The 12,424-nt window shown below is 37.2% G+C and overlaps 1 protein-coding gene across 5 annotated transcripts in view; it reads right to left on the bottom strand.

Annotated features, from left to right (window-relative positions):
* The window catches only part of RIMS2 (regulating synaptic membrane exocytosis 2), a 1,281,054-nt gene that overhangs the window by 17,240 nt on the left and 1,251,390 nt on the right, over window positions 1-12,424 (bottom strand). For all 5 annotated transcript variants that reach the window (XM_053715268.1, XM_053715269.1, XM_053715270.1 and 2 more), the window contains 3 exons: window positions 7,762-7,903; window positions 2,295-2,407; window positions 578-679 (listed from right to left, as the gene is read on the bottom strand). In XM_053715268.1, coding sequence (XP_053571243.1) covers window positions 578-679; window positions 2,295-2,407; window positions 7,762-7,903 — 357 coding nt within the window. The remainder of the gene's footprint in view (window positions 1-577; window positions 680-2,294; window positions 2,408-7,761; window positions 7,904-12,424) is intronic.

The following is a 12,424-nucleotide window of genomic DNA, read 5'->3' as shown; positions in this document are numbered from 1 at the left end:
GTCAGAAGTATTCCTCCAGACGGGCAGAAGTCTTCATCCAGATGGCATCTTCTGTCTTCATCCATCCGGCGCTGAGCGGGTCCATCTTCAAGACATCCGGGCGGAGCATCCTCTTCAAACGAAGTCTTCTTCCCGAATGAATGCTCCTTTAAGTAACGTCATCCAAGATGGCGCCCCTTGAATTCCGATTGGCTGATAGAATTCTATCAGCCAATCGGAATAAAAGGTGAAAAAATCCTATTGGCTGATACAATAAGCCAATAGGATTGAGCTTCAATCCTATTGGCTGATGCAAGGCTCGTAATACCAGGGGTAGTGAAAAAGCAGCGTTATGAGCTTTAATGCTGCTTTTTTACTCATACCATACAAGTTTAGACAGTTTTCCAAATGATTAACTAATACCCTAGTGACTACATACATGATAAAATTGCTATGAAGCAGTATTCTGCATATAAAAGAAGCAACATGTCAACACCACATATAACAACAAATTTGGCCAATTATATGAACAGGAAAATAAAATCTTTCTGCGAAATATTCCATAAAATGCACATGGTGTACGTTAGGATTTTCATACCTGGCAGTGTCTTTGAGCCCGGTTTTACAACAAGACCGCGAGCTCTTATAATTTCAACCTCCAGTTGTCCTTTTTTATCCACCATTCCAACTTGAATGTCTCCTGCAAGAAAAGCAAAAAAAAACACACAATTATTATTTAGGGTCTAATCCAGGGCTCAACAAACCCAGGAGCCTGGGAGCCACTGGCTCCTACAATTTTACCCCTTGCTCCTAATATTTTGGGTTATTCACCATACATCTATATAAAAAATACCACTGTCTGGCTCCTAAATATTCTTACTGGCTCCTAAATTGTAAATGGTCTAATCAAAGGTGGCAATACGTTTCGTACTAACAATAGTGTTATTAAATTACCTGTGACATAATATATATATAAAAAATGGAGTAATACTAAATTCAGCGTCAAATAATCATTCAGCCACATACAGCTATGGGAGCAGATTACACCGTGTATGTCTTTTTATGGATCATTCTGTTGGTAATATTGGTGTGGAGTAATTGTATACATATCACAGAAATCTGCTGGCATCTTGTTGGTAGGGACAATCTCTCTTTACAATGAAATAAGCTAAATGAGTGTAATCGCACTGTCCAGTAAACGGACTGTAATGGAATGCCATGTGATAGAGCAATAAAAGAAAAACCTCAGGAGCAGAACACAAGGCATTAGCAGTGGCGTCACTAGGGGGGTGCGGGCCGCACCTGGGTGACACCCTCCAGGGGGTGACACCAAAAAAAAAATTTTTTTTTTTTTTTTTTTATTGAAATTCAAAGAAATACAATGTTGAGATGCATAGATTATTTTATTAGAGGCTGGCATTTGTGAACATTAGTGGGACTGGGGAAGTTGTAGACACACAATTTTTTTGCCCCTTGAGCCAGTGCTGCAATTTCAATAGTTTTCCCGGCTGCTTTTGCTTGTTTGTACTTTGCTCCTCCCCTGCCCAATTTCCCTATGAATGTTGTGGGTGTGCCGTGGGGCTTGCAAAGTTGCGCTGCTAGCCTAAACCAGCCTGCCTATCTGTGCACACTGCTCAGTGACATGCGGCCCGGGGCTGTGCACTGACAGACTTAGAACAGAGTCAGAGAGCAGAATTTTCATAGTTTGCGCGCCTAAACCTTTTCTTCAGTGATTTATTTTAGAGTGCTCTGTTTATCTTTCATTTGATGTTCTGCTGAGCCAGGGAGCAGCTCTAGGCATGAGCTTTATAATTAATGCAGTGCAGTTTACATATTTTGTATGTGTGTGTCTGAGTTTTTGTGTGTCTCAGTGTTTTTGTGTGTGTGTGTCTGAGTGTGTTTCTGAGTGTTTGTGTGTGCATCTGAGTATGTTTTTAAGTGTGTCTGAGTGTTTGTATGTGTGTTTGCCTGTGTTTTTGTGTGTGTTTGCTTTCTGGGGGGGGGGTGACACCATGACTTACCGCACCGGGTGACACCAACCCTAGTGACGCCACTGGGCATTAGATTGTATATTAGTTAAACCTTTTATTACAGAATGTATCTGTAACAACACAAAAGACTCTAAGGTTTGTACAAAGTCATTGAATGAGCTTTGCATGCAGAAGACTGTCCACAAAAAGAGACGGAGTGTGAAACCAAAGCTAATGCTAATGTCTAGAAATGGGGGAAACAAAATCTATAGTAGATTCATTTCTAGGTAGTAACTTCACAGGAAGCCAGAAAATATTTCTTAAGTGAGTGAAACAATGACTTACCCATAGAAGGTGTTGCCAAAGTCTGACGACCAACTAACTGGGCAGGACCAAGGCCATCCAGGAAGTCACTGAATTGGCTGTCTGAACCCAATCGCACGCCAGGAAAAATCAAACTGTGGGGAAAAATAGAATTATAATTAAAAGGGACACTGAACCCACATTTTTTCTTTTGTGATTCAGATAGAGCATGCAATTTTAAGCAACTTTTTTCATTTATTCCGATTAGCAATTTTTCTTCGTTCTCTTGCTATCTGAAAAAAAAAGGCATCTAAGCTATTTTTTGGTTCAGACCCTGGAAAGCACTTGTTTATTGGTTGGTTAAATTAATCAACCAATGAGCAAGAACAACCAAGGTTGTTCACCAAAAATGGGCCGGCATCTAAATTTAGATTCTTGCTTTTCAAATAAAGATACCAAGAGAATGAAGAAAATTTGATAATAGGAGTAAATTAGAAAGTTGCTTACAATTGCATGCTCTATCTGAATCACGAAACAACTAAATATGTTCTTTCCTCTTACCTGCCCTCTGTATTATACAATAAGAAATAAAAAAAAATTAACAAAACACACCACACCTTAAGTGCAACACAAAGTGATATAAATGTTTAAAAAAAATAACAGGAAAACAAATAGCAAATGTGAGACAATTTTGACACTCAGTCCAATAACCACCACAATAAAGGCTAGTATGAAAAAGCACATTTGGGTTCTATACTCTTCTAGGCCCTTATAATGTTACTGTCCCTCTTGACACTTTAATTTGCCTCCTCTGTTAAAGGACCAGTCAACACAGTAGATTTGCATAATCAACAAATGCAAGATAACAAGACAATGCAATAGCAGTTTGTCTGAACTTCAAATGAGTAGTGGATTTTTTTTCTGACAATTTTAAAAGTTGTCTTTTTCCACTCCCCCTGTACCATGTGACAGCCATCAGCCTATCACAAATGCATACACGTACCATGTGACAGCAATCAGCCATTCACAAATGCATACACGCTTATTCTTGCACATGCTCAGTAGGAGCTGGTGACTCAAAAAGTTTAAATATAAAAAGACTGTGCACATTTTGTTAATGGAAGTAAATTGGAAAGTTGTTTAAAATTGAATGCTCTATCTGAATAATCAAAGTTTAATTTTGATTGAGTGTCCCTTTAAGCTTCTCTTATTGCTCTCTAATATAGCTCCCTACTTCTATGCACACTTATTTAAGGAAGGGCCAAAAAGGAAGAGCCAGGTATAGTCGAGACATTTTTTTTTGCATATGGTGATAAAACTTAATTTAAAATTAATATTCTGCAGCCCAGTAGTCATCTCATGAAGATAATTAGGGTGCCACAGCACTCTAGTCTTTATTGTAACACTTAACTCTTTATATATACCTTGTGGACAAAATATGATGGAACCGCCATTTTCCAGGTTCTGCTCTACTATAACAAGGTTGTTTCTACTAGGATTCCCCCTGGCTACAAGGAATCCCCAAAGAGAATATCAAGGTACATAGCTGTATACAGTATGTGTGCATAAATACATTTGAATAGTGTGGGCGTGTCTATATTTTTCTATATACAGTATGCATATATGTCATGAAGATATTTTTTTGGAAAAGAACTCCAAAAAAAAAAAAAAAAAAGATGCATTCAAAGCACTCTCCGTCCAGACTTATATGAGGCTGGATACCTTTAGAACATAACTTGTATTAAAATATCCTTAAAAATATTGGAAAAAACACTAAAATGAGAATAAAGCTGCGTTTATTTGTCGTACTCCTGATAATTTCTTATATCTATATTATATTTGTGTTGCCTTGTAATACTATGGGGTCGATTTATCAAGCTGCGGCGGACAGGGGTGCACATACGCGCCCCTGTCCACTGCAGCTCGCATCTGGTGGGCTGAATTCCGTGCTCTTGTGCAACGTCACCCCCTGCCCGTGCAAAGCCAATCACACGCAGGCAGTGACCGGGGAGATTGAAATTCGCGAGACGAGACCGGGGAGATCGAAATTCGCCACCTAAGACAGACTGCAGAACCTGCAGTCGTAGGCAGGCAAAGCCTGCCGAAGGGTTTGATGAATTGAGCCCTATGTTGTTACTACAAGGAATATTGTACAATATAATAACATGATGTTTATGAATAAATTATATTTATTATGATAATTACACTATTACACACTTTGGCTGGTCAGATAAAAGAGGTCTTGAAAGGTTGGATGCCAAACTTTTCATGATGTATACATGAGTGCAGACACCACTCCCATAACCAAATATATAATTAAATAAGGAGGTAGCATTAACATTATATTTGTGATATATTGGGAGATCTGTTAGTGTGTTTTCTGTATAGTATACATATGTGTCTGTATAATGTATGTGTGTTTGTATAACGTCATCTGTACAAGCTAGGTGTATGCAATGTAATCAAGCAATTTCAAAGTCGAGAAAGTGTTAGAAATTAACAAGTGAAACTCCAGACTAAGGAGACCTACAGTAGGTCCCATTAGAAGACAACTGTATCACTCCTGCTGAGAAGAATATTAGTTCACAAACTGGAATTTATTATACACAGATAACTTAAAGGGCTATTTATTTCATGATTTAGATAGAGCATGCATTCTTTTTTTATTAAGAAGGAAAGTTGCTTATTATTGAATATTTTTGTTTATAGGAATACTAAGACCTATGCAAAGCACCAGGTCTGCTCTCTTAAATGACTGCAACTCTATCTTAATTTACCTACCAATCCACAAGGATTTATAGGATAGAGGTTTACCAATCAGCATGCAGAATACAGAACTAAACATCATCAGCACTAACTTAGAAGCCATTTCACTTAAAAATAATTTAAATCAGAAGAGGATAATACGCCATATGATACTTTTTCTCGAAGGCGAAGAATAGTGATGTGATAAACAAAAAAAATGTAGGAAACCTTGATGAAGATAAAGTTCAACATTATATTAAATAGTAGGGTTGCACTGATACCGATACTAGTATAGGTGCCGATACCAAGTATTTTCATGAGTACTTGTGCAAATGCACTGATACTTAAACCAATACCTCCACTTCCTACCCATACACCATCTTCTGGTGTTTTTCAAACTGCATGTTCCCAATTCATTTTAACCTCAAGTGGAGACTTAACTAAAAATTGTTCACTTCTGTTCTGCCAATACAAATTGCTGTTATTTGTATTATTGTACGTCAGAGCAGTGTTTCAAAAGCTGCTACTATACAGCTGGAAGCCTAGCTGGGAGAGATCACTGTACCTCATTGACAAACCCCTGAGATACAGGGCAGTTAATAAACTGAGATTTAATGGCCCAAAAATATCTTTCTGACCCATGCAGTAGTTTGAAAAGTGAAAGACTGTTCAGCTTAGCATCAAACGTCCTTACTGATAGCAGAAACAGACTTATAGCTGAGATGCTTCTGTTCCTTGATAAGAACTTGCCACTAACTTTTGAAAAATTATTCAAATTGCTAGATTGCCTGTTATACTGCTAGTTCTCTTATTGCACAATTATGCTCAGAACATACTGTACTCTGAGGAACATCCTTAGCCAGGGCTGGACTGGGAATAAAAAGCAGCCCTTGAAAAATATAAAGACCAGCCCTATTTTCTGTTGAGTCAGTAGAATGCAAATGACCCATTTTTCTTAAAGGGGATTACTTGGACACTCCTTCCCCAATATTTTTTTCAGAATTAAATGATATTACTTTGTATTAAATACAAATGTCAGACTGATGTTATATAGGCACCCTACAACCCAATGGCATCCAGTAATCACCCCTTTAAATTGTAGCTTTCCAGCCCCAACTGCTGCAGCTGTAATTTATTGTTGTTATTAATATATTTTATTGTAATATTTTTATTTACAAACATGTTCTGTGAACTTTGTGACAATCAAATAAAACTGTTTTATTATTTCAAAATGTCTTTTGAGTTACAGTTCATAATAATAAAGAAGCTATCTTAAATCATTAGTCTGTATTGTGCTTGGTAAACTGTCATATGACATTAAAAAAGAAATATCAGTAATTGGTATCGGTGAGTATTTGAAAAAAGTATCGGTACTTGTACTCGGTCTTAAATTGTATTGTGCAACCCTATTAAATAGACAACACAATAACTAGATATACAAAATGTGGTCAACATTTTCAAGTATGACAGATATAAGGCTATATTATGCCAATTTTAAGTCTTGTTTTGAATATGTAATTTGTGAAATCCAAAATATGTGTCGCAGTAACAACAAAAAATGTATTTATAGGGACATTGTACACTAGATGTTTCTTTGCATAAATGTTTTGTAGATGATCCATTTATATAGCCCATTGGGAGTGTTTTTGTAAACATGTATAGTTTTGCTTATTTTTAAATAACATTATGCTGATTTTCAGACTCCTAACCCAGCCCCAAAGTTTTAGATGTATACAGATTTCAGACTGCTTCTGTTTGTATAATGGGTCTTTTCATTGGTCTTTTAATGGGTTAGCGGGGTAGGTGTGTACTCAGCCCCTTTCAGAGGGTGTCCCAGCCTAACCTCATCAACAGTGCCAAATTGGGAGCTTCTGAGTACGTTTTAAAAATGATTTATACTGGATTTTTAGATCAGTATCCGTGCATTTTATTCTTTATAGTAGTGTCTATTACATGCACTTAAATGAAAATTGGTGTATACTATCCCTTTAAGTGGGGAGTTGGAAAGAGTTGTGTAGTTATATGACACAGAATTTATATACATCAGTGATTTTCAACCTTTTTTTTTTATATATATATATATATATATATATATATATATATATATACCGTATATATAGATATATATATATATATATATATATATATATATATACACACACACACTGTACTGTGCTGTCATGCCATGCCTTCTACAAACTATACGTGACTTATTGACATTCATTCACAAACAATCATAATGTCAATATGTCCTGGTTGTAAATGATGTCTGCCTGATGAGCCTGTCACATACCTCCCAATATTTAAAAATTTGAAAGAGGGACACCTCCGTACCCCCCCCCCCCTGCAAACTGGGAAAAGTATTATATGTGGAACTGCCGCTGCTCAGTCATCATCTCACTCAAAATAAAAAAACGTCCCAGAGTAAAAAACAAGCAAAATTTTAAAAATATGTCACACTGTTGTCAGTCTGCCGTGGCACACCTGAGGATCTCTCACGGCACACTAGTGTGCCACGGCACACTGGTTGAAAAACACTGATATACATAAAAATAGGCTAAAGGTTTGCTACTGGCAAAGTAAATATAGGATTCTAGGTGAAGAATAGGTCATTTCCTTTGTCTCTATGTAGGCTTTCCCTTATCCAACATGGCGGCAATGTGAAACAAGTAGGACCAAGTGGTTTTCTACTTTTACAAACAAAAGCAAAATGAGAAGGTTCTTTAAACTCAGGAAACACGTTTTAAAAACAGAGTTCACTTACTTTCCCTCTGAGCTGTAACTGTTCATACTTCCATCCGTAGACTCTCGACTTGCTTGCCTTGTCATCCAGTTCCTCATTTCTACAGCCAGTCCAGTCTCCGTACTTCTCTGGATGGTGCTTTTTAGTTTCTTTCCTCCTACTTCTGCGAAGAAAAAGAAGGCTTCGGTTATTCCAGTAAGAATATTGATATTGATTTTATATCTCTAACAGTATGTGCTGAACTTCTGGACCCACACTATGCTCCGTATAAGGATACGACCAATAACTGGAGCATACACACGTATGCCTGCTTCTTATTTGCTCATCAACTGTGTCCTCATCTGAAGTGTCACAGGACCACAGCTTTGACTGTGCGTTTAACTCTTTTGTAGTGGTTAAACACATAGTAAAAGAAAATATGTTTAGAAATAAAATGACTAACAAAATAGTGCATTTTATTATTGCAAAAGAATATGTGACGGCATATAAACAAACTCTACTCTATTGTCTCCATCATGTTTTGTGATAAAAGAATTAGGAAAATATGAATTTGTATGATATATGTGCTGGAAGAATAATCTTATTTTAAAATATTAAACGGGCAGAAACCCCTAATTTTTCTGTCATGATTTGGATAGAACGTATTATTTGCTGAAGGAACAGCATTGCACTACTAGCAGCTAGCTAAAGATAATCTAATTTTATCAAATAGGAGATGGAATAGTTAATCAGTCAAGAAATATGTATTTGTCAGAAGACTGGAGGGGTCATGGTTAATACAAGAATATGTGGGAACCATTATTTTACTTAGATTGGTTAACGGTTATAATGGTTTTGCACATTAGAACATCCTAAGCTATAGTGTACTCAATACCCTTTTGTTAATTACTTTTCCTTTATTTCATTAGAACAAATATGATGGTTTGCGGCAATTGACAATGAGAAATGGACATGATAGCACATAATCCAGTTTATTAATCAAGATGTTTATATGGATTTGATATTACTCGAAACCCAGGTGCTGATTGTCTCAGAACCACTTCAGGTTATTAGTAACTGCTCTACGAGTCTTCTATTAAAGGGATAGGAAACTCAAAATTAAACTTGCATGATTCAGATAGAGCATGTGATTTTAAGACCCTTAAATTCACTTGTTTTCAAATGTGCTTCATTCTCTTGGTATCCCTTGATGAAAAAGAATACGCACATAGCCTACATTAGTAGAAGCTAGCTGCTAATTGGTGCCTGCACACATTTGTCTCTTGTGATTGCGTCCATCTCTAGCTCTGAGTAGTGCAATGTTGTTCCTTCAGCAAAGGATAACAAGCGAATTAGGCAAATTTGATAATAAAAGTAACTTGGAAAATTGTTTAAAATTGTATGATCTATCCAAATCACAAAAGAAAAGTTTGGGGTTTCCTGTCCCTTTAAGGTTTAAGACTACAGTTAGGTGCAAAGTTGGGGTCAAGAGGAAAGCAAGATTCTGTCCTCTCTTTCCAGAGAGCTGTACGGCACATATGCATATATATACTGTCAGATATACACTGGGCATATACAGGTTATTCCTGCCACTAAGTCACAGTAATTACCATTTTATTTCTGTTTTTTTAATGATACAAAAGAAAATTCTAAAATAAAACCTATTTAAAAAAAGTGAAGAAAATCTTTATTTAGCTTACATAAAACAAACCCACATTACTGTCATGGCTTCATTTATGGCTGCAGGCACATGGCTATATTTTATCTTAAAGGGACAATAAAGTAAAATTAAACTCAAATGGATTTTAAAGAGCATTAGAATGTTAAACAACTTTTCCTTTTTTTCTTCTATTATCAATTCTGTTTATGTCTATTGGTTTCCTTTGTTAGAGTTTAAACTTTCACAATTCAGTTAGAACGTGCAATTTAAACAACTTTCAATTTTACTTTTATCTAATTTGCCTTTTCTCTTTTGCATCCTTTGTTGAAAAGCTTAATTAGGTAGGCTCAGGAGCAGCAATGCACTACTGGAACTAGTTGCTGATTGTTGGCTAAACATAACTGCCTCTTGTCATTGGCTCACCTGATGTGCTCATCTAGCATTGCTGCTCCTTTAAAAAAGGATACCAAGAGAATGAAGCTAATTGGATAACAGAAGTAATTTGGATAATTGTTTACGATTGTATGTTCTGCTTGATTCATGAAAGAAACATTTTGTGCTTCATACCCTTTTAAAGAGTAATCCTACATGATGCCACCTGGCAGTAGCATTTGCAACAATGTTTATAGCAATGTTATACATTGTTGGAAACACTTCTTCCATAGAATGCTTGAGACACGTGCACACTCCTATGCTCCTACAAGCCTACCTAGGTTTTCTCTTCAAGAAACAGTACCAAGAGAAAGAAGCAAATTTGATAGTATAAGTAAAAAGCAAAGTTATTTTATTCAACTGCATACTACAACGTCACATGTCGCTATACTGATCAGCGTGCTCTTTAGTGTAATTTTGAATTTTATTATAGGAATGCTGCAGTAGCCCATGCGTCAACAACCGTCTTTGAAACTATTTTGTAGGCGTGGCCGGAAGTAGGCAAACGTAATGCAGTCAGGGAATAATACAGAACAACGGCTCCTATGCTTACATTCCTGCTTTTTCAAATAAAGATAGCAAGAGAATGAATAAAAATTAAAAGGAGTAAATGAGAAAGTTCTGGTTCAGGAGCAGCAATGCTTTTGCTTTTCTGGGACTTAGCTGGTGATTAGTGGTTATACACATACTCCTCTTGTCATTGGCTCACCATATGTGTACAGCACAGTCCCAGTGGTGCATTGATGCTCTGGAGCTTACTTTAATTGTTTGACCACTTTTCAGGGGTTAAACACATACGCCTAGATTTAGAGTTTGGCGGTAGCCGTCAAAACCAGCGTTAGAGGCTCCTAACGCTGGTTTTTACCGCCCGCTGGTATTTGGAGTCAGTCCTTAAAGGGTCTAACACTCACTTTGCAGCCACGACTTTTCCATACCGCAGATCCCCCTACGCCATTTGCGTATCTTATCTTTTCAATGGGATCTTTCTAACGCCGGTATTTAGAGTCGTGGCTGAAGTGAGCGTTAGAAATCTAATGACAAAACTCCAGCCGCAGCAAAAAGTCAGGAGTTAAGAGCTTTCTGGGCTAACACCGGTTCATAAAGCTCTTAAACTACTGTGCTCTAAAGTACACTAACACCCATAAACTACCTATGTACCCCTAAACCGAGGTCCCCCCACATCGCCGCCACTCTATTAAATTTTTTTAACCCCTAATCTGCCGACCGCACACCGCCGCAACCTACGTTATCCCTATGTACCCCTAATCTGCTGCCCCTAACACCGCCGACCCCTATATTATATTTATTAACCCCTAATCTGCCGCCCCTAACGTCGCCTCCACCTACCTACAATTATTAACCCCTAATCTGCCGACCGGACTTCACCGCTACTATAATAAATGTATTAACCCCTAATCCGCCTCACTAACCCTATAATAAATAGTATTAACCCCTAATCTGCCCTCCCTAACATCGCCGACACCTAACTTCAAGTATTAACCCCTAATCTGCCGACCGGACCTCACCGCTACTCTATTAAATTTATTAACCCCTAAAGCTAAGTCTAACCCTAACCCTAACACCCCCCTAAGTTAAATATAATTTAAATCTAACTAAATAAATTAACTCTTATTAAATAAATTATTCCTATTTAAAGCTAAATACTTACCTGTAAAATAAACCCGAATGTAGCTACAATATAAATAATAATTATATTGTAGATATTTTAGGATTAATATTTATTTTACAGGCAACTTTGTATTTATTTTAACCTGGTACAATAGCTATTAAATAGTTAAGAACTATTTTTTTTTTTTTTTTTAAATATATTTTTATTGAAGTCATGCACAGATACAATATATGAGGTATGCCCTCAAACAAATACAGAAGAATAAAGACATTGTATAATTAGCAGTGTGACATATTCAGATATCATAAGCGTAACTATGAGGTGTGGGCTGTTTCATAGGAAGACTTCAGTTTTATCATAGAGCATCATAAAAATAGTATATACTTGAAAGGTCCTCCCCTGGCACTATGAGAAGAAGATTCAAATATCCATACGGGAACGGTTGGGGCTAGGGAGGGGGTAGCTCTATATTTTAATGGGAGGGGGGGTTACAGCGGGCAGGAGCCGCTCGATAGTAAAAAAGGAGGGGTGGGAGGGCGGAGCCAGTTAGTATGTTGGATAGGTAGGTAAATCAAGAACCCAAAGCATTTAAATATACTAAGAAATAGGATTGTCCTCTACTTACACCGTGTGTTAAGCTAAGCTAGGATAGGAGCAAGAGTAAGAGTAGCTTCCCAACAAGGATAGAAATAGGGGGGGGTTTATGAGATATGTGAAAATCCTAGATGAATATAGACAGGTATCTCTACTTATGTATACTGTTAGCCCCTGCTGATAAATCTCAGACCAAAATCAAAAGTTATGCCTAGCCGTGCCTTCCCAGTTAACACGGCCCGGCAGTATCTATAGTAACAGTGAGGTGGATTTATATATTCTAGGGTGGGGCTTGGGATGGATGAGACAGCTACTGGACATGTAGAGTTTGTCTGGAAGAAGAGGGGGAATCTTAATGAAACTGGATGGGGGATAGACTATAAATGGGT

Source organism: Bombina bombina, chromosome 5 (genome assembly GCF_027579735.1).
Source record: "Bombina bombina isolate aBomBom1 chromosome 5, aBomBom1.pri, whole genome shotgun sequence".
In the NCBI taxonomy this organism is placed as follows: Eukaryota; Metazoa; Chordata; class Amphibia; order Anura; family Bombinatoridae; genus Bombina; species Bombina bombina.
The sequence above is the reverse complement of the archived record's forward strand: the minus strand, read 5'-3'. Positions and strand labels throughout refer to the sequence as shown.